The sequence below is a fragment of the Lytechinus pictus genome, chromosome 1 (assembly GCF_037042905.1).
Source record: "Lytechinus pictus isolate F3 Inbred chromosome 1, Lp3.0, whole genome shotgun sequence".
In the NCBI taxonomy this organism is placed as follows: domain Eukaryota; kingdom Metazoa; phylum Echinodermata; class Echinoidea; order Temnopleuroida; family Toxopneustidae; genus Lytechinus; species Lytechinus pictus.
Window position 1 is genome coordinate 8,603,625 of NC_087245.1, and position 24,206 is coordinate 8,627,830.

Here is a 24,206-nt window from a genome sequence, read left to right on the forward strand (position 1 = left end):
TTTCTTGCATCACTGACTTTATTATCAAATTTACTCACTTTCTTTCAGGAATAATATGCATTGATTTTAATGTACACATGTCCTCTTCAGTGAATAAAGTAGATATTTCCATTGTCAATGCATTCCTCAATTACAACATATAAACTTATTTTGAGTTTATTTTTTGAGGCATGAACTATTCACTGTCATTTTCTATGTACAATACCTCAAATGTAAAAAATAAGCATTAGAATATTTCATCTTGACAACTACACAATTAAAAATTATTGATATCTCAGAACATCAAAGCCCATATTCAATTATTTAGTACAATACGGTCCCCTCAGACAACATCATCAAATCATAACAATTCAACACAGATGAACTCAAATTAAGTCTAATGATGACCATGGTATTTCATTATGTGAGCTAATGAGACAAGGTATGAAGAACATCATATATTTAAATATAGTCTTCAGTGGAAATTAGGCATCTTGAATGCAAAGGTTTTGTAATTATGCATGGTGGATGGGATATATTCTTCCACATAAATTAGTTTTTTTTAACGAAAAATATAAAATACAAAACAAAAATTGAACTATTAATAACTTGCATATATAATTCAAATAAAGGCTTTGGACTAGAACACATGAGGTTTACTTTCATAAAGCAATGGAGATTCAAGTGTCCAACAGGATGGAAAACAAATCATAATACAATACACGTACATTTCCAAGAATTAGGCAAACATCTACAAGAGGATAACACAAGTATCAAACACCAACTGCATTTTTATTTGGAGATATCATGATATGTAAACAATTATCAATTTCTTACTTAGGGTGTGTATTCATCAATGGTGTGATAGATTCAAGACGTACCTCCATAAATCGTAGTTAAAGGGGAATCCAGCCTTTGCCATAAAATGTTGTTTTGGGAAGGAGAAAAATAAATTAAACAGAATGGCGAAAGTTTGAAAGAAATCGGACAAGGGATAAGAAAGTTATAGCTGCTTTTAAATTGAGATCACTAATAGTATGTAGATTTCAAATTGGCAACTGGGTAAGTAAATTATGGCAAGGGGCAAGGACAACTTTCCCATAGGCCATGTACTTTATTATCAGGGATTCGTGGTTTTCTCCTAAGTACCCATTCCCCTGGGGCAGTAATCTAAATATAATCCAGGTATATTGTTTTATGTCCTCATGATGAAAGAAAAATATAATTTGAAATAAAACATTTTGGGAAAATGACATTTTAGCCATAATATGTATTGGAGTACATGGAAGAGTAGTCCTTGCCTTACATCACTATGACATCCCATATGCGGCCAATTTGAAGTCTCCATGGGTATAGTGATTACCAATATTTACAACTTTTAAAAAATCATAACTTTCTTGTTGTTTGTCCAATATTGTTCAAACTTTCACCTATCAACTTGTCTGATTTTTCTTTTTCTTATAAAAACAAGTTTTTATTTGAGTTGGATTCCCCTTTAAGCAAGCTCATAATACAAATTGAAATACTTTTAAACCATCAAGGGGCGGACATACTATTGTGTTATTTCAACCATGCACATGATTTTGCATTTTTTTTAAGTCAGAGAAAGGTAGCTAGCCAACTCTTCAAAATAGAAATACTATTGGTATCTGGATAATATAGAAATAATATTGGTATCTGGATGATATCTGTATAAGGTAAGATTTGATAAGACACAATTCTATAATTCTCCTTGAAATTACTTGAAACTCTAAGAACTCAAATGTACCCATCCACAAACAGAATTAAGTGTTATGATAAAACAGTTAAGCTATGCAGTTTTACACAGTTCCAAAATCTTATCAATTCCCATTAAAAAGAGATACAAGTAATGCAGTAAATCAGGCTACAGAAAATCAAAAAAGTTCCTTATATCAAAATTTGTCATTATATTTGTAACAGGAAACAATAGCAGCAAGAGAAACCTACTAATGTTTACACAGAATAAATAAGCAATGGAACCTAAGAGCAATGGTATTACACCAACTCAAAGTGATGATCAGGTGATAATAATAATCTGATAATACCCTATGTAATATCATTCTTTTTATTAAATTGTATTTGATATAAGAGTGTTCCTGATAAAAGTAAATAAAGACATGTGATATCTCACTCACAGCTGCCAGCTGTTCATATTTGTATTGTTTATTTCTCATATTATTGTAGAAATAAATGATTTGATTAGATTTGTTTACATTCTACCATTAAAAAACAGATATACGTTTCTTCCAGTAAAACAATGTGATAAAGGTAGCTCCATAGGCTCCACCAAACATTCATTAACTAATAATGCTTCAAAGCACATAACTCCCTATGATCATCAATACTATAAAGACTAATAATTGCCTTTACACAACTGGAAAGCAGTGTCGGAAACAATAACTGACCATTGAACTGACAATATTTGACAAACTATCGTTCATATTTAAACACTGTCATGAGAATGCCATCATAAATGTAATGTACACAGAAAGGAAGCAGATATATATATACAAAAATAAGATAGGGCCAATTGACATGGTGATCCTCGGAAGAAAGAGATAGATGAATAGAGGTTTAGAAGATATCACTGTCATCAGGGGCATCTAGGTCCCGGTACTGGATTAGAGAACGTGGGTCACCCCTGAAAAAATAACAAACAAAAGAACGTTTGATTAGTAAAACAGGCCTGAAATACTGTTGTGGTTAGATTAAAAAACATTTACACTCACTATACCTTAAATGTTGTAGATTTACATGAGGTAAACAAACATTCATGTGAAAGGCGAGGTGAAAAAACCCGTTTACTGTTACAGTAGTTGCGTTTAGAAGAAATTTTTTCTGTATGGACTCTTGATTAAAACATTAATATTAGGGCCGAGTCAAACGTCCTGTTAAACACTGTTCGAATGACCAGTTTATTCAAAAGAATAAACATCTTCTTTGGTCTACTCCGTATTCCTACATAAAATTCTACAAGTGGGACTAAATATTGTGGTCCATATGTGACATGAACTAAACTTTTGGGAAAGTTTTCAGTTTTTTACCCCAGTGGTTAACCCTAACCACCTGTTTTGGGAAAGCTTTCAGTTTTTTACCCCAGTGGTTAACCCTAACCACCTGTTTATTAATTGCATCTAAATGATTTTGAAAAACTAAACGTAATTAGTATATTTTTGTTAAATAAACCTTACCTTTTTAAAATACAGTATATCAGCAACATATTTTACATGTATTCTACTTTTCTTGACTAATGATTAGAAAAATCATATAAATCAAAACCACAGAGCTAAATCTTGTCATTCCAATCGGAGAAGCTGTTCAGCATATACTTTAAAAGGATGCTCCAGGCTGAAGATGTTTATATCTCAATAAACAGAGTAAAATTCACAGAGCAAATATGCTGAAAATTTTATCAAAATCTGATAATACATAACAAAGTTATCAAATTTTAAAGAGTTGCATTATTCCGGTGAAACAGTTCAAGGCATGTCTTCATGAATATTTATTAGATGGGCTGATGAAGTCATATCCCCACTTGTTCTTTTGTATTTTTAAATAATTAAAATTAGGTTTATTCAAATTTTTTCTACCTAGAAATATAACAATTGGATTGATAACTGATTAGTGCATTAGTTATTCATTGCTGCAACTTATCTCATCATAATGGAGACACATCAATTACACATTTGTGAAAAAATGAAACAATTATGATTTCATGTAATAACATAAGAAAAAGAAAAGTGGGGATGTGACATCATCAGCCCACCTAATGAATATTCATGAAGACATGCCTAGAACTGTTTCACAGGAATAATGCACATCTTTAAACTTCAGTAACTTCTTTATTTGTTATACGATTTTGATGAAATTTTCAGCATTTTGTTCTGTGAATTTCACTCTATTCATTTAGATATAAATATCTTCAGCCCAGGTATCCCTTTAAAAAGATGAGAATTAAGGTATATTGTCCGATAGATGAAGACAACTGTATATTCCTAGTCTATTCTCACCAAAAAGCATGTAGTCTCACCTTCGCTGAAAGCTCCTTTGGTTACCACCTTGACTGGAATATCCACCTCCACCATATGACTGATCATACCCTCCACGTCCAGATTGATTGAAACCTGAAGTAAAAACAATTTTCAGAATTTTATTAGATTCATGCAATTGTGTTGTCTACATAGATTCAATACAAGCACTGGAGAAATATTCCATGCCCAATGCAATTTCTTCTGATGCAAGTAATGGGATAATAATTGAATCTTAGAATGAAATAGTAGTCATTATTACCAATACAAGGCATTTTAGCAGCTTAACCCTAATTAGACAGGGGGGGGGGGGGCACATTTTTCGCGAGAAATCCGTCGCATAACATTTTTGACCACGTCACTTGCTGACTTTTTAACTTTGAAGTCTCGTGCAACTTTTCAGACCAAAATTGCTACCCCTGGGTACATTTTTTATAATACATATGGATCAGATTCCTATAAAGAGTCTGTGAACCAAAAATTAGCATTTTAGGGGCATTATTTAGTTAATTAGTTAGCAATAAGATTTTTCACAGAATTTGATCTTATAGTTTTGTAGATTATACCATGGGTAACACGCGTGCCAATTTTCGTCCCGTTGATATAGCTCAGTCTATTTAGGGTTAATTAAAAGTAATTATTTCGCACACTACTTTCAATCTGAAACCAAAGCAGTAAATAGTAAGGAAAAAGGCACAAGAAATGAGAATTCCTAACATTATGCCACTATGTCTATACCTCTACTGCTCTGTGAGAAACCCTGTTGGCCCCTATCTCTTCCTCCATCATAGCTTCCTTGCTGCTGGTAGCCTCTGTAACCACTACTGCTCCTCTGACCATTGTATCCCTGGTCTGATCCTTGGCTGTCATTGTTACTGGACTGTACTGGCTTTGGCTTAGCAGTTTCTACAACCTTGTGTCTACTTGAATCTTGTAGGTAGTTATTGAAGAACAGCACCTGTAGGCATTCAAATGGTGAATTAAGTAGTCATTTAAATCAAAGAACATGGTTTAAATGGCTTTTATGTATCACATTGTAACCATTAACAAAGCATTCAATACATTTTTGCGCAACATTTGAGACCAATTTTGTGATGACTGGATCTGGGTAGGCAGTTGTGATGTTACTCAACATTTCGTAAGTGCATGTGAGACAAAAATTGCTCAAAAACAGAATTTCAGGTACAAATCCATTGCAAATTATGTTTCCCCACCAACAAAGGATTAATATGCAGGCATACATACTCTCTTACCATTAATAAAGATAAAGTTTAGTTTCTATTGGTTTCCATGTTTAATTAATCACATTTGACCAACCTCTTTCTTGACTGCCTCTATCTTGTCGCCATGCTTATTGAAGATGTGTTTCCTGACAAACTCTGGTCCCTTGAACTTCTTTCCACTGAGAGGACAAAGCCACTTGTCCTTAGCAAGTTCCTTGGTGTTGGCCTTGATGAACTTCTCCACCTCCGTACATACCAAAAAGTCAAAATAGTCAAGGAAAAAAAGGATCCGCTTCATTGTAAATTCTAAAGAAATACTGAGACATAATTTGTACTCATTTTTCTTTGTTTGAATAAATATTTTGTTTACTATTTACCCTACCTGATATGAATACAATTCAAAATGCCAATCAACACAATACAACAATCTTGGAAGTGGTATCGGTACACCATGTGGTGCATCCTGAGACTTAGAAAAGTGGATAGTTCGAAGTGAAATGAAGAGGTGAGAAAGTGGAAGGTTGGAAGGTAGGGTACTCTTTTTGAAATGGTTAAGTCCTTAAAAGGATTGTGAACCCAAAAATTTGAGAGGGCTTGACTAGATGGAGAGATGAGAGATTGCTGGTTTGAGTCAGCGAGACGAGCAAGAGAAAAGTTTTGGGCAGGTTGACTGTTCGTATTTCAACAGTTGAGTCTTCTCTCCTGCTCTACAACTCCTCTCACTGAAACAAGCCAGCCTTCTCTTATCTCTCCAAGCCAAAGCCACTTAATAATAATAATAGCTAGATTTAAATAGCATTTTTTGCCCTAGGATACAAAGCGCTGCTATTATTACCCCGGCTTTAGTGGCACTGCCAATATAGAGAGCACAGCCATTTTCAGGACTAAACTCATTTCAGAAAATAATACCTGGTACTCTACCTTGCAACCTTCAACTTTCTGACCTTTCCATTTTATTTCTACCACAACCCACTTTTATTTATCCTTCCAGGTCTCACCAGATGGTAAACTGTAAACCACTTTTTTTCCATACCACCATGCAAACCTTCAAACATCATCACAGTAAAACAACACCAAGAAGAAAGGAAAGGAGATCACCCTAGGAGTAAAGAGCAAGGAATAGATTGCTTTGGAAAGGATATAGTTCCTGGTCTTTCTTCCCAAGCTTGTTGAGTTCTTCATCAGACATCTTGCTTTTGAGGTTCATAAGTGGTTGAACCTTGTTCTCAAAATTGGTCTGCCAATTATCAACTGAAAAGAGAAATAATAACAAAGGGGTGTTCTTTCTACTTTTGTTACATTTTCACCCTTGATAACAATAAAAATATTTGAACCATTTTCACCCATATAAGCATACTTCAACATGTTTGAAGTTGATCTATAAACTAATCTTTAGTAATCAACAACAAAAAGAGAGAAAGGAGCAATGACCCAAAACATAACGCCTCACGTAACAACATATGATGGATGTAGCAATAAAATTGAAATTCAGAATCAAGTCTAGATCACATTAGCCTATAATCTAGGTGGAGGCTGCAATTATTGAAATTGCTGTCTAATTTACACATAGGCAATACATCTGATACTGTGAGATCACAACCTATTCCCTCTTGTCTTACTTTAGTCATGATTATATTAAAATGAACTTTGATTCAGTGCGATTATCGTACAAAAAAAGCATACATAGGCTAAGAATACATTAGCACTATTATTTTCGAATACTTTCAAATGCATATTTAACATATATCTAAATGTGCTGGTAAAAAAAAAAAAAAAAACTCCTTTGTACTCTTTGTTCACAAATGATTTGCCAGTAGCCAAGTCCGATAGGCCCGAATTCACAAAGGTGGTTTTGAAAACCCACGGTTAAATCCATGGTTTATGCAGATTTCCTGTATAAATTACGCTTAATTTAGCGCGTATCGGGCGCATGTATAAAACATGTCCTATGCTGATGCGCGCTTTTGTCACAGTGCGCCAAATTGACGCCTGTTACCATGGTTAGATACGCTATTTAATTCATGAGTCCACTGTTTGAAGAGTGGACTCATGAATAAAAACCGTGGATTCATGAATAAAATAGCGTGGATAACCACGGCAACAGGCGTCAATTTGGCGCACTATGACAAAAGCGTGCATCAGCATTGGACATGTTTTAATATACGCGGTAAAATAAGCGTAATGTATACAGGAAATATGCATAAACCATGGACTCAACCGTGGGTTTTAAACACCACCTTTGTGAATTCGGGCCATAATGTCCCAATACCCTAAAATACAATTCATAGTGAGACTACTCCCTCCTATGTCAGATTCTGAATCCACAATGTAAGGGCTCGTTGGATCCAAAGGCCACAGGGTGGGTACTGTTCTGTGCAATATTCAATCTTCAAATGAGCTTGAACTTGCGGCTGGAAACTTACGATCTCTTTGAGAGAGGCGATTGGGTGGATTCTGTCCTCTACAATGCATGATACCACACCTATTAGGCATCTCATCTTCTATCTTGTACATGGATGCATTGTAGTAATCCAGTGAATGCACCACTCGAAGATACAACAACAGACGATCAAGAACCTAAAATTAAAAACAATTAGGATAAACGAGTAGAAATATACGCAGAGGTTACTCTGGTAACATAATTATCTATTGCAAGAAGACAAAATGAAATTGTTCTTCCCAATTCATCTTTACCAAATACGGACCCTACACCCAAGAATTTCATTATGTCTAGTATAACAGCTTTTGTTAATGAAGACTATCCTCTCTGACAACCTAAGAATTACCTGTAAAAGAGCAAAGTATCTCTCTCTTACACTAAGCCAATACAATACCTCATGTCTTTAATACCTAGCATATTATAAATCAAAAGAGGTTGAGGCATAACAATAGCCCCAGAGAGCCAAAAGGACAAGAATACTACGTAAAATACAAAGGAAAAAAACTGGTTGATATGTCACTTCCTTCTATTAGCACTGTAGGAAATCATACCTTGCATAGAAGATCATCTTTCTCAAAGGAAATATCCCCCATCTCTTGACCCTCTTCCTGTCCATCAGCCTTCATTCCAAGCAGTACCTCTTCCTCAGCACTCAATTCCTCTACAAGGTAATCTGTGATGTTCTCAAGGATTGGATTCCTTGCTGGCAATGGTTCTTTGGGTTCCTCTTCAGGTGTCTGGGGGAATCATAAATATTTCAATTATAGTACTTGCAGTAACTCTCCTTTAAGAGTATTTTGTAAGACGACAAATTCAAAGTGAAAAGCATAGAATTAAATTTTTTTTCAATGTCAAAGTTATATCCAGGAGAAAGTTACATGCAGTGCTGGTCTACATCTATACTATTCAGAAATTATCCAAAAACAAAAGAGCAGGAATGTTAATTTACATGAGTGGAAGATCATTCAAGCTGCATAAATAGAATTCCACCCCCCCCCAAAAAAAAAAAAAAAATCCCTCATGGTTTAAGTGTAGGAAGCAAGTATGGCAAGTTCCCCCAAGTCTGCGCAGTCCCCCTTGTCTGCGCACTTGCGTATCTGCGCGATTCTAGTAAAAGAAGATACGCAACGAACACAGACTTTACACATGCAATACATAGACAGGTATTCATAAAAAAATCCGACTCAAAATAGTGGAAAAATAATGAACTTAGGGCATTTCATGTGACAGCCTCAAAATGCAGCCTTTCTCATCAAAATCCCTGAATCGTGTGCAAAGTGAATGAGTGCGCAGACATAGGGTACCATTTTTTTTTCAATCTGAAAATGACTGCCCGAGGTTTTTTCAAGAAAATCCTATATTTTCTTTCATTTTTCAATGAGAAATTTGGTACACTTACTCATAATAATATAAGGAACATTATTAACTGAAAGATTTTGTGAAATAAGAAGGTATTCATGTTAAATCTTAACTCAAATTGTTAGGTGCGCAGACTTGGGGCCCACCATCATACACTACCTTTTCTCGAGATTTCATCCAAAACAAGGAACAATGTTGTAGTATAAATACTAAATATTCATTCATTAACTAACATATCCTTTACAAGAAGCAGAAGTGTTTCTACTTGATTTGAAACTTACAGTTTCTTCTTTCTCTTCAATGCTTCCCTCTTCAGTTTTTTCTGTCTTTTCTGTCTTTTCTGTTTTTTCTCCTTTATCTCCATCAGCTGCTGCTGCGGCAGCTGCAGCCTCTGCTTTCTTTTTCTCCTTTTCCTCCTGCTCTTTCTTCTTCCTTTTCTCATTCTTCTCTTTCCATTTTTTCAGATCCCATCCAGGCTCGCCAGTGAAGAGCTCATGTTTCTGATCCATGAGCTGAACAAGGCGTGCTGCCAATTTAAGATCAGATTTGACAATGTTCTTGTGTGCGGCAATGCCACTAACAGCACGGATACGGTGGGCCAAGTCTCGGTTGACTACAGGGCTCAGTTCACATTCTCTTAGCTAGGAGAGGAAAGAGAATAAACAGTGTTAAAATAAGTCTTGAATATACAGGAGAAGCAGAAAGCAGCACTCGCATCCTTTGGCAAGGCATTTATCTACATTTGCCACTCTCCACCCAGGTGTAGTAAATGGGTACCCGGTAGGAAGGAATTCCTTGAATGCTCGAGCGTCCGATCAGGATAGCCGTACTAAAGCTGGGGTAATAGTATGCAGCGCTTAGAGACAAATTTCATTTGTATTAAGCGCTATATAAATGTCGCATATTATTATTATTAAAGTCACATGAAAGGAGGGGAAGGGGGGGGGGGGGAATACACAAACTTTCCTGCATTTATCTTTAAAAATATGACTGCCATTTAATCCAGTCCACACTTATTTCTACACACATTTGCATTCTCACATTTTTCTTTTTTATATTGTCAATCACTCAGACATTAAAAATATCAGAATGAAGTTGTTGAAAGAAACCTAAGGCCATTATCTGCTCTTCCTATTTTATTTTCAAATCTCGTTTACTTACCCTAATACTACTAAGGTTCCAACAGATTTCCTTGATATTGACTGTCCTGTCGAAGGTAACCCATCCATGACGCTGAAAGTTTCTATCACGCTGAGGATCAGCTAGGGCAACTCTCATGAATCCCTTGTATCGCTTACAAAGCTGTAGAAAACATTCAATGAATGAGTTATTGATGTGTCAATCAACATTGGTAATACAATGATTTGTGTGGGCTACAAAAAATATGGAAAATGAGATAGTGAAAATTTAAAGAAATTGGACATGAAATAAGCAAGACAATTGGCAAATTGTTAGGAAACTGTGGTTTCAGGGGTGGTGGTTTGGGATGTAAAAACTAGTAATCTTGTTTATTCAACCCGTTCCCCTTTACAATACTTGGTCCTGATGGTCTTAGTCTTATGATGCACATGCTCAAAACTCTGTTGAATGTATGATGCTAACATCCTAAGAACTCACCGAAACTATCTCCTCCTTCTTTATAATGGGAGCAACATTCCTGATGAAAATAGAGTAGGTCTTATGAAGTGCTCTGGGTTTAGGTTCATCTGGATCTTTCATTTCTTCTTCACCTTCTTCCCCCTTCTCTCCTTCTTCTCCTTCCTCTCCTTCTTCCTTTGCTTCTCCTTCTTCAAGCTTGTTATCACTCTCTGATGCACCCTTCTCACCACTGCTCTCTAAGCCTGGAGGAAAATAACATCCGAACCAGGGTTGGGCTCAATTACTTTCTTCAATTACATATACATTTATGTAATTGAAGAAATGTTCAATTACAATTACTTTTCAATTAAATAACTTTTTTTTCAATTACAATTACCAATTACTTTTGTCAATTACAATTTCAATTACTTTCTATAAAAGTCATAAATGAAATGAATTTGTATTCTGTATGTACAAGCACCAACTATTTCAACAAAATTCTAAGTTCTAGAGAAACTGACAAGATGAAGGTTTATGTTAAATGGCACTGATTCTGCCTATTACACTCTTTGATGCTGAAGCAGTTGACATGAAAAAGGTTATGAAATTAAATCACAAATAAGTTTATTGTAAAGTAACTGAATGCGATTAAAAGTAATTTGTAGTAATTGAAGTCAATTACATTTTTTTCAATTACAATTACTTTCCCTTTCAAAATTTCACATACAATTACAATTACTCAAAAAAAAATGTAATTAATCATGCAATTGATCAATTACCTTGTAATTGAGCCCAACCCTGATCAGAACATAGTTTCAAAAATAAAATTCTTTTGTAAGTAATCATGCAATACATCAAATGTATATCATTTGAACAACATCAAATTTCAATACATAAAACTCAGTTGGAAAAATCTCCAATTTGTATAATTAGCCAAACACTTTAAATATCATATCACATCAAAAAGAATAATTTGCTAATTGATACCTCAATTTTAAATCAAAATCTGAAAAATGTGTCACTTCAAAAACTGGCATTGACTAACCTTATCATGAATAGAAGTAGAAGAATATACTCAAGTAATTTTATAGCTAGGTAGAATATTTTTTAAAAAGCACACTGAGCTTGCGGGTCAGATAATCGTATCATGTATTTTCATCTTGACATTCTGAGCACATACATATTCAAGTCAAAATCAATAAAAGACATAAGAGTTTAAGCTTTTTCTAACAAACAAACAACGGGAAATGTGGTGAAAATGAGCAAATGCTTACCAGGAGGAGCTGGTTCTGGTTCTAGCATTCCTTGTTCATGTCCTGATTCATCTGATTCACTATCACTCCCTGAACTGCTACTAATATCACTCTCACTATCACTGTAATCTGGCTCTCGATGCTTGCGCTTCTTGCCTCGCTTTCTTTTCTTACCTTGTCGGCCCACCTCTCCATTCTGTAAAATATAACATCAAAATTGCCAATTAAACAAGATTTGTTGTCCATAAAACTGATTTATGCAGCTGCATACTTAATACATTTTGAAAATTTAACTCATTACATTGCATTTCCATAGCTAAATCAGATTACTCTCAGACATCAAGAACAATCTTTGCTTTAAAATAACCGGAAATGGTTCTACTGGGTAGTGTCAAATAAACATCCCTGAACACTCTTAATCAGAACTAATTACAGCAAAATTGTACAAACTTTATCATTACTTTTTCATCTCTAAAGAATATAAATATCAAAATAAATGTGATACCAATAAGCATCTTACCTTTTCCTCATCACCGTCTTCCTTCTTTTCATCATCCTGGGGTGGTGGAGGGATTGGATCTGGCAGGGACAACTTGCTGTCATCCTAGAAATAAACAACAAAATCAACAATTAAAAGCTACAGGCATCAATCTCCAATTACTTTTTGGGGTAGAAGTATAAGCCGAAGGATAGCCTATTTCAGCCAGCTCAGGATTTAAACAAATTAGTGCTGTATACACAAGCTATATTTCTTGGATAGAGATTTAGTAAGAGATGAGAAAGTTCGACAATGTGCAGTTTCCCAAAGCCTACATGTACATTTAAATATTTTTAGGGCAAAGTCATTTTTCTATATTCCTGAAAAAATTTCAATGGGACACCAGGCTTTTCAAATGCCATCGAGAGGAACATTATAGCAAAGACTTGGATGGGCTTGGATCAATTCGGGCCCTGTTTTCACAAAATAAAAATACTGATAAAGTTATTCTGATAGTACTTACATCTTTAGGTGGTGGTGGAACAGGTTCATCATCAGTGGATTTGTCAACTATCTCACCATCTCCTTCCATCTTATCTTTCTTATCATCATCATCATCTCTCTCTTCACCTTCTTCTCCTTCTTCTTTCTTGTCATCTTGGTGTCTAATATAAAATAAATCATAATGCAAATCAGGACAATGCTCATAATTTGATTGATTTCTTATTTCTGATGACTCTTCAGTACGGAAAAAAACATTGCATACATAAATAAGGCCCCAAATACAAACAGAATGTCACAGGAAAAGAGAGATATAATATGATGAAATTCTTCTTACTTTGAATTTAAAATTGCAATTTTTTTCCACCTCATACCTATAAAACATGAAAGACAACTAATATCAAATTAATGACAGACAGCATTTGAATTTCTCTTTGCAAACCATTAAGCTTCATAACACAGCACTCTTTATATGTTGAGCTCATAATTTTCACTAGACACCAAAGAATGAAATTAACTATTCCTTTATAAAATGTTCATGTCAACTGATTTCTGTATTGCTTTATCAAAACAGTTGAATTTTTCAAGAAAGGTATGAAGTCAAGACCAATGTTTCCATCTGAACATTAACTATAATGAAGACATATATTCAACTTACTTATCATCTCCTTTGTTGCTCCGTTGAGACTCTGACATAGTACGGTCTCTATCAAAGGATCTTACTGGCTCTGGTTGATCTAGGATGGTGAGGTCGAAATCATTACCTCCTTCCAATCTTATCACAACTGAAAGGAATATAACAAGAAACATTTGAGTTTTTTATGCAACATTTATGACCATAACTGAGGGGAGTGGGTGAAAAAATAATCAAAGAAATTTCCGGCATTTTGCTGACTAATAATTCTATTTATTAGATATAATTATTTTCAGCCTGGAGTACATCTGTTGGACTCAGCAAGAAGAATAAACAGCAAAGAAAAAACGAAAATTAAAAAAAGGTTTCCAAAAAATAAAGGACCATACGAAAGTACATAAGAGTTGTGACAAAGCAAAGGGAAAAGAAAATATTTTATCAAACACCAGGCGGATGTTTCATAAAAGTTGTCAGAGCGTACAATTTTAGTGAAATACTTGGTTTTGATTGGCTGAAAGGCACTGGCCTCTGACTGTTACTATGGTAACTGTCGGAGAACGACAACTTGTCAGTGCTGTGACAGAGTAAAGGAAAAAGAAAAAATTTTGTGAAACACCAGTTGTCAGTTCAGACCCCCTGAATACTGTTGCACATCTAACAGAAGAATGTAATGTCATCTTATACCTGCATCCAAAAGACGAGTGACTCCTTCTGATTTATCAGCCTGAAGGGTAACCTTGTTGACTTCACCCCTGTCCAACATCTCCAGAAAGACTCTTAGACGTCTGTCAATGCCCTCTTCAACATCGGCCTGCTCCCGCTCACAATCATCAGGGTAATACTTTGCACGAAACCTGTATGTTTAGAAAATGAATAATCATAAGGATTAGTACCTCAAAGACACATGTAAATGGACCTGAAGATAGAAGAAACAGTGATATTTAACCAACAATTTTCTTCTTTTTTGAAAAAATTGCATCCTAAAAATGGCACTAAACAAAGACATGCTCAAATCAACCTAGAATTAGTGCTATTCATTTATATCAGAAAATAATAATATGAGTACAGGTTTGAATTGTTTCTATCTGCACAGAATAGGGTCTGTTAAAATTTTGACCATGTCATCATTATTCAGCAGCATTTTTGGATATTTTGCAACCAAAAAGCTTTGTGAAAAGATTGAGGACATTAAAGACTCATTCAGACACACTGCAACAAAGCTCAACAAACAGTTTTAGAGTGTTCATACATGGTAAGAAAAATAACTTGATTTAAATGAATTTGCATTATATGCTATGATTTTAAAAGTCTGTCGAAAATCAAACTCATGATATTGTCATAATCTTGTGTCTTACGAGTTTTGCTTTCTACATGATGAGTCTGTCGCTTTGTAACATCATGGCTGAATGAGCTTAAACAAAAATAATCAGCACGGTATCTTTTACTTTCTGATAGGATACAACAGTGTATTAATTGAATTTACAAATATCATTTTCAACACACATCAATGTTTGCTCTTATAGAATGAATAAAATATATACTAGTATTTTTCAAATATACCATCATTTGAAAAAAAATATATGACAAGTCTTCCTGGAGAAATAGTAATAAAAAAGACATCATTTTTTCCTGGCTTTAGAAAAAGTGTTTCCCCCTAAATGATATTAACCCCAACCTTTCGGAAGACATTACTTGGTTTGAAATACATGTACAGATATATTCTATAAAGGTCGGTATGAAATAGTCATTACAGTGTAGAGGTCAAGAAAAAACTAGGTCCACTAGGTCTCAAGTCAAAAATCTAAAAGATGAACTAAAATCTACTACATATGTCATCGCACAGGGACAGCTATTGTCACCCCATAGCATTGCTTGCTTGATGAATGTAATGTCCCTTGTGTATAAAGCTCTAATTCCCAAAGGATTAAAACCCCAAGTTCATTCAAGGTTCACTTTGCAGCTTAAATTAAACCATTGTGATGATCAAACCTTATGCTTTCCTCCACCAGCATCCCCATCTCTGGCAAATCCACAGCCCACTACATGACTCACAGAATCGATTTTTCTGAAATTAAAAGAAAACACACCACCATGCCGGAGTTCACATGAACCCTCTCCCAGAAGCTGGCCTGACGTCGTTTTATTCACACTCCTGTTGAACATTCTACGGTGTCTAATATCATGGTAGGATATAACAATATAAACGATGTCGCTAACGCAGATATCATGTTGTCTCATGGCAACGTCGATGGTGACTAAACATTTCAGACGGAACCATAACGCGGTGTGATTCTATGCAACTATGAATGGGTAGTACGCGTTAAATAGTAGAAGTAGGGGTAGTACGCGTATTGTAGAAGAGTAGTACACATATGAGTAGAAGCCACGATCCACTGCATTGTTTCACAGTGGTGGCTCAAAGCAGATAAATAGAAAGCATAAGACGTGGGTCGTACAAGGAGCCATATCTATAAACGTATCCAGACAAACGAATGGTTCTTCCTTTTTTTTTGCTGTGGAGTATGAGGGTTAGACATCATAACAAATAATCTATTTTTGTTTTTATAACATTAAAGTTCTGATTCCAATCATATCGACATTTCTTTACATTATCTGAATAATCAATAAATTAAAATATAATAAGACAGTTAACTGTAGCTAATTCAGCATGATATTCATCATATATTTTTCTCCCTATCAATCATCACTATCTCTTCATGGACATGCAATTTTCATTCATTTTATGTAATTTCAGTACGTAAATAAATAAATTGGTTGGCATTATTAAGAGGGTCCCTCTTGTGAATTACTAACACAAACTCTACCACAGAAACATGCATACACAGGAATTGTTTGGGAGCAATTAATATTTCCTATATGGGGCTAATTTTTCATGGTATTGTTCAACACAAAATGCTATTTTTCTTGAGCCTTACGGGTCCTAGCTTGCATCTTAATAGGCTAGTTTGGAATTTCACAAGCAAAATTGCCCTTAGCCCAATGTATATTTTTCCACTAAAAATAAAACCTGATATATTCAAGGTCCATGTATTTTGTTTTCTAATTAAACATCTGAAATGCTGACATACACATTTGGGAATACAACAATGCAAAATGCATTACATTGCATTACCTGGAATGTTGGCATCATCAAAATCACACCATAATCAAAACATAATGAATGTTTGATCAGTAGCACTTATCCTTACATGTTTAAATTAACAAATGAATACACACTGATATTTCTGCCTAAAGAGCGATTAACCCTACACCTAATAACTCACTGCGCTAAAGCATAATATATTATATCAATATCTATTCATGGGACCAGCCTTACTCACCATTCTTCATCCTTATGAGCCAAAAAGAACTCGCTAAGTTGGGCCTTGTGAAACTCCAGCTTGTAAGCGTTGTATTTCTTTACTGCCTCTTGGTCATCAATAGAGTCTTCTTGCTTGGCCAAGAACTGCTTAAAACTAAGCATTTGATTGGAACTGCTCTCTCCTCGACCACCAGAGTCCCCTTCCATGCCATGGCTACTAGGAATGTTTGAACCATATTATAAAACATGTTCAGAATTATGAATATATGCAGTTCTTTCAACTCACTCAATTAAAAAAAAAACAGGAAGGGGTAGTAAAAACAAGTGGAATGCCTCTGGCGGTCTCACCTGCATCACGCGATTCAATCGATTCAATAAAGCAGCAGTGCTGACTTTGAAAATAACTATAAAATAATTATTCACAAAAACATCATTCATATAATGATACAATACTACGTTCATTGACCTTTGACCTTGATCATTTGACCTAAAACTTGTCAGTGATACTTGATTACCCCTATATCCACATTTTATACACTATATCTATAGACTTTGAAAGTTACGACAGCAATCTAATAATTACCTCTAAAATGGCCAAAGTTCAATAACCTTAAATGACCTTTGACTTTCGTCATGTGACCTGAACCTCGCATGAGATGTTCAGTGATACTTGATGACTCTTATGTCAAAGTTTTATGAACTAGACCAATATACGTAGAGTTATGATGGTAATTCAACAAATACCCCGACATGGCCAAAGTCCAAGTACCTTTGACCACAGTCATGTGACCTGAAACTCGCACAAGATGTTCAGTGATACTTGGTTACTCGTATGTCCACGTTTTATGGACTATATACACTTACACGGATATGATGGTAATTCAACAAATACCCCCATTATGGCCAAAGTTCATTGACCTTTGACGTTGGTCATGTGACCTTAAATTCGCACAGGATGTTCAGTGATACTTGATTACTCTTATGTCCAAGTTTCATGAATCAGATCCATAAACTTTCAAAGTTATGATAGTATTTCAACAGATGCCCACAATTTGGCCAAAGTTCATTGACCCTAAATGACATTTGACCTTAGTCATGTGACATGAAACTCAAGCAGAATGTTCAGTAATACTTGATTAACCTTATGTCCAAGTTTCATGAACTAGGTCCATATTTTCTAAGTTATGATGACATTTCAAAAACTTAACCTTAGGTTAAGATTTTGATGTTGATTCCCCCAACATGGTCTAAGTTCATTGACCCTAAATGACCTTTGACCTTGGTCATGTGACCTGAAACTAAGGCAGGATGCTCAGTAATACTTGATTAACCTTATGGCCAAGTTTCATGACCTAGGTCCATATTCTTTCTAAGTTATGCTGTCATTGAAAAAACTTAACCTTCGTTTAAGATTTGGTGTTGACGCCGCCGCCGTCGGAAAAGTGGCGCCTATAGTCTCACTCTGCTTCGCAGACAAAAATTGATAGTACAAGCCTGTGAAATGCCAGTCATGAAATAGCAATAATGAAGTTGCAAAAAATAACAATGCAGAAAAGCTGGGAAGGGATACACACAATCTTTTGCATGAACTGAAAAAATGTAAACATATTTGTAAAATGGGAAACATTGCAGGGAACCATCCTACATTCAGGAAACAAAACAAAATATTTTTTCATTACAACACATCAGTCCCTTTATCAAATTGACTTTGGTGAAACTAAAAATTAGCTGACTAAATAATGTATTAAAGATTGAAAATATAAAACCATATTGTTGCTTCAAAGGATTGGATCATTCATTAAGCTCACCTGTGACCTTGACCTTGATACTGGCCTCCTCTACCACCTCTCATACCTCCACTTCCACCTCCACCACCACCACCTCCTCCTCCACTCCATCCTCCATGATATCCACTGTATCCTTGACTGCTATGCCCACTATCATAACCATAGCTACCTCCATCCCTACAAATAAAAAACATAATGCCATCTTTATTAATGTGCATGAAAGCACATGCCTTCAAAGACACATTTTCTTGTATTTCTGCAGAAAACATCATAAAAAAGGATTCTCAAGATAAGGGGGTAATGGATCAACAACATATTCCAATACAGCTGCATAAATTAATGAAGAATTCTTGTAAAATACTCTCTTACCAGTCTCGTCGTTGTCTCTTGGCTGGAGGGCTCATGTCCTGACGCCTATTGGGTGGGCTGTATCTATCCTGCCGACCTCTGTCATAATCTGGGAATTCCCTGCGGCTCCATTCATTCCTGAAATTTCGACTGTATGCATAGAGATACAAAAATAAATAAACGATTATATCAACACAGATGTTCCATATTATTTCTTTTATTAATCTATGACATACATGTACATGTACAACTGAATCTGTTGATCACCAAAATAAATCTGTCGATGCTCATAGTTTTTTACATAATACTGGAGCTCTGGTTTCATATCGTGAACATAATGGCATTCCCTATAGATTCCGAAGTAGAGCACCACAATTATGTTGATAAATTAAAAAGGTCTATCCACATATTCAAACCACTGAATAAAGTCATGGTTTAAGGTTTACCTGTATACACCTTTGTAATTTATGCAGGCAACAATATAGAAATAATACAGGCTGGTATCTGGCCAATATCGTCAGCTCAAATTCATACCAGTGAATACTCAGGGAATACGGCTTCAGTGAAGAATTCTAAAATTCCAAGAACTTTTACTCTTTACAAATTGGTCAAAACCAGGTGACTGTGCCATGAAAATGAATGGAGTGTTATGAAAAACAGAAAATAAATCACCTTCATTCCTTATCACATTGTACTATTTTTCAAATAAAAATTTGTTCTTTCTACCTGAAACATCCCTTGCTTAAAGTTAGAAAAGACAAACAATTGAACCAATAAAGATTGAGCGGTTGGCTCACTGCTCTAGCACACACTATTTTACTCACTTTCTGTTTCTCATTTGAGTAGGAGACATCCTACCCACTTGGCCTCGCCTACGGAAGAGAAGAGAAATTATCAAAGGTACAACTGCATGCCTCCTCAGCTGGAGGGTGCAAAAAATTTCCACATTTCCAATTTTAGAGGAACAAGTTTGAAGTCATATAAAGATCTGGTGGTTGTTTCATAAAGCTGATCGTAAGTTAAGAGCGACTTTAAGAACAACTGGTGATCATTTCTTGTGATAAATGGTATATACCAAAATGTTAATTGGCGATAGTTTAGCGCGTAAGAAAGGATCACTAGTTGTTCTTAACTTACCAACAGCTTTATGAAACGGCCCCTTGAACATTCATATTTTGGAGATGTACCAGACATGCACCCTCCAGTCAGACATCAGTAAATTTACCTTGGAAGTTTACAAGAAAGCTATCACCACCAATGTGTACAGTGTATGTTAAAAGTAAGCAGACCTGCCAACCTTCTACAACAAAAAAAAGTATTCTTGGAAGGAAAAAAAATTGACAAAAAAAGAGTATTTTTTAAAATTCGTCTCATTGTAACAATCGCCAGCCTGTTGTAGTGAGTTCGGTGAAAAAACATGTGAAATTACTACTTGAAAACTTGATAATTCACCCTTTTAAACATGTGCTCGTAGGCAAGAATTTACTTGTTCTTTTCATGCAACGAGTTACTGGCCCGACAGTGACTGTCGGACTGGCGCGAGTGTCACGTGCTGTGTATAATACATGTACATACTCCATGATCGGAAATTTTAAAAAAAGAGTAACAAATCATATAAAAAGTATTGGTGTATTCATAGCAAAAAAGAGGAACAAATAATCTAAAAAGGGAATGGTTGGCATGTCTGAGTAAGCATGGTTCTACTCCTACAGCAACCAAAAAATTACACGGGGGCGGCGGGCGAATTCGCCCCGGAAAGTCCAAAAAGAGCCCCAGAAAAGGGCTAAAAACATTCACACGAGGGCGACTGCAAAACTCATAATCGCCCCCGTTAACACTGTATATTTCACAGTGGCAAATTGTCCATAGACTGTGTACAACGAATAGACCCTCTTGGCTCAGCGAATCGGAGACCGCTGATTGGCCAATCGTGCAGATCACGTCATGACTACGTGGTCGCCAAAATAATTCCTTCGGACTGCGTGCGAAAGTATCGATAGCGATAACGATATCCGGTCACATTGTCTACGCGGGAAATGGTCTTGGTTCGTGATCGGATCGCTCCAGTATCGATCGAAAATTATCGAGACTCTGCAATTTCATGCATATTCCCGCGACGCTCCGAAACCCGGACATCAATTGACTTTGTACACGTTGCGATAGACTCTACAAACTCCAACGAACACGATGCTATATCAACGCTAATTCGTAAGATTTTGACCGAAAACCAAGAAGTAATCGAAATTCGCTTACCTGTTCGGTATCGGTGAGAAAATAGATCCTCCGAGAATACCTTTCATAATTCATATAAATTGTAGGAAAGTGAAATTCTAGGTCGATTTTGGTACGAGGTGATAGAGCATTGCACACTTGTTTTGGTGGAATACTGTGTGGGGCTATGGAAGGCTTGCACTGCGCATGCTTACTATATTTTCATTCATAAATTGGCTCTCGGCAGTGGCTGGATGACGTCATGTAATAAGCTGACCAGCATCCCTTCAATGTGGCACACACACACACACACACACACACCCTCACACACACAAACGCAAAAAAGCCGCGAAATAACTCCAGAAATTGTAGCCCTGGAAAGTGGAAAAAGAGCCCTGGAAAATGAAAAAGTAGCCCTGGAAATTTTTTAAGTTTCTCCAAAAAGAGCCCTGGAAAGAAAAAAAGTAATTTTTTGGTTGTCCTACAGGTACATGTTCAATAAAAGGGGCGTTAAAGAAATAAAGGATAAAGTAAACCTATCAATTGACAATGCAGATATCTTAATAACTATACAATTACTATGAGAAAAAAAATTAGTATCAAGAATATAGTTCAACCCTGTATTATCACCTGGGGCCTGTCTTACAAAGAGTTGCGATTGATCCGATCAATCGCAACTATGGAAAGCCAGCAAAGTCAACATATAAAATGCATGTTTGTTCAAAAAACATTCTAGATATGAATGTATATCCATAAATTCATTGATTTCTTGACAATTTGGTGTGATCTCCTTTGTTTACAAAGGACATTTTGCAAATTTCCTGTCGAAAAAATTATGACCCTGATGGATTTCCATAGAGTTACGATTGATTGGATCAATCGTAAGTCTTTGTAAGGCGGGGCCCAGGATATTATAGAAGAGGAAACTAAATGTACATGTAAATACATGTCCTTGTAATACATTGTATATAACACCTTTAGAAGCAAAAGACTCTATTACTGAATCATTTGTTTTGCAAGTGTACTGTACACAAGACAAAAATACGTATCTACATGTAGTACGGATGTGTTTGCAAGTGCAATTCTATTCAAAATAAGGAAAAATTTTCAACCACCTTTTTAACGCGAAACATGAAACAAATTCAACTAACAATTTGATTTCAGCAAATATTTTCCATTTTATCAGTTATTTCTGTGTGACATTTAATTACCAATTTACTATCAGCTATATTCTTTACAATTCTCCCATGGAGGCATGTCATCACATACATTAAAGACCTTTCAGACTGAAACTACCAAAAAAAGTTACTTAAAATTACAAACTACCTGTATTTATATACCTTATTTTGATTTGTTGAGATTTAGCAGAAAGTATATCTTACAATAAGTCTTACCTTATTGCGAATATCAATCATCAATTTCTTAAATTACTTCATTAAATTGTTGACCCCTCATTCGACATGAATTGTTTTCTTTGTTGTTCTCTTATGTTAAGTTATCATCTTTAATGCTATTTTCTATAACCATGTATTTAAATGTTCAGCATCTTTCACTTGTATGTATTGACTTGTATATGAGTTTTTATGAAGTATGAAATAAAATCAATTCAAAATCATTTCCACCATGCAGTCTTTGAAATTTCTAAACTATGATCAAACTCAAAATAAAGCCAAGGAATATATTTAAAAAATTGAATAAAGTAGATTTACCGATCCTGCCAATCATCTCTTCTCCTGTCATCCCTCTCTCGTCTGTCATTGTAGTCTCTACGCTCACCACGGAACTTATCACGGCGTTGCCTACGACGATCAAATTCTTCATCACTATCCATCTTTATTTTTTAAACAGTGCAGGTCTACTGCTATGGATCAATCTATGTAGAGAGAGAAATTGAGTTTATTATTCCTAACGGCATTTTACACAATCAATTAGGCCTACACATAATTAAAATTTAATGTAGTGAATGTTACTGTTCAGTGATTGTATCAAAGCAACTGAACAATTTTCACTTTGAATATCGCTACACAAAATAGTTAAACAAGGGCCTCATTTGCCCCATTGAAAGATTTGCAATAATTCTGGTGAAACAGTATTAGGCATGTCTTCATGAGAATTCATTCGGTGGGCTGATGATGTCACATCCCCAATTTCCTTTTTATGAGGACTATTAGATAGGGATCGTTTCGCATTTGCACAGATCTTGATCTATAGTCATATCATGAATATTCATAATTTGAGCTGCGTTTTCCGCACATGCAGAAATTTGTGTTTGCGATGTTTTAGAATCGGCAGTGAATTAATACGTTTGGGGATACTGGCTCTAAATCACCAATTTTGAGACTAACCGAAGGATGGATATGGTGTGAAAAGTAGGAAGAGAAAGTTTTTTATTCTTTTTAAAATCGTGTTGGTGCATGAGTCTTATATTCCCCCCCCCCCCTTTAAATCCCATCTTTGTCACTCAGAGTATCAGAGCGAGTTCACCACATTGATGTTCGGGTAGGTGTAGTGGTAGTGTAGTGGTAGTGAAGTGGAGCCTACACAAACTTCACTAGAGGTACGCGCGGAGTAAAGATTCTCACACAGTGCTGGACTAGGAAGGGAAGAGGGTCGCGCGATCAGCCAATCAGCATGCAGGGATTCCGTCTACTGCAATGCTATGGCCCATGGTTGGGGAAAGTTCTATGTGCTGATTCAGATGAGGTACTTTTTAATGCTTTTAAACCAGGGTAGGAATTAATTATTTTTTTTAGGGGCTACTTTCTTTTTTACATTGGGGCTACCACTGAATATCTTGGGGCTATTTTCTAATTCATGGGGCTACTTTTTTTAATCACATATCAGCAATTACCTTTTGACATTCCGAGACTCAATGTGATGCCTAAAAGCTCAGAACATTTTGAACTGTAATAACTGTATACATGTAAGTTTGTATTTTGGTTGAGGATTTGTTCAAATAGACTCAAAGATCACATATATGATATCAAAGAAAGGTGTTCACCATATATGAATGTCCAGGCTTGTTTATTCTTTAGGTTTGTCTC

General features: G+C 35.5%; 2 protein-coding genes across 6 annotated transcripts in view; both read right to left on the reverse strand.

Annotated features, from left to right (window-relative positions):
- On the reverse strand, positions 1-23,054 carry LOC129254787 (serrate RNA effector molecule homolog A-like). Of its 5 annotated transcripts, none has more exons than XM_064095274.1 (20): positions 22,872-23,054; positions 19,776-19,823; positions 18,973-19,101; positions 18,625-18,780; positions 16,836-17,030; positions 14,179-14,348; positions 13,519-13,645; positions 12,883-13,024; positions 12,402-12,485; positions 11,903-12,077; positions 10,668-10,891; positions 10,212-10,352; positions 9,332-9,691; positions 8,243-8,428; positions 7,675-7,828; positions 6,394-6,502; positions 5,346-5,499; positions 4,767-4,986; positions 4,031-4,124; positions 1-2,641 (listed from the first exon to the last, which is right to left on the reverse strand). In XM_064095274.1, the coding sequence occupies exons 1-20, from the start codon at positions 22,991-22,993 to the stop codon at positions 2,575-2,577; spliced, it is 3,057 nt and encodes a 1,018-aa protein (XP_063951344.1). In that variant the 5' UTR covers positions 22,994-23,054; the 3' UTR covers positions 1-2,574. The 5 variants fall into 5 exon arrangements, with proteins under 5 accessions (XP_063951344.1, XP_063951337.1, XP_063951356.1 ...); XM_064095267.1 differs by having other exon boundaries at positions 16,836-17,033; XM_064095286.1 differs by having other exon boundaries at positions 4,011-4,124; positions 16,836-17,033.
- LOC135153222 (uncharacterized) overlaps positions 1-24,206 on the reverse strand; it is a 1,173,865-nt gene that overhangs the window by 188,272 nt on the left and 961,387 nt on the right. The window lies entirely within an intron of this gene.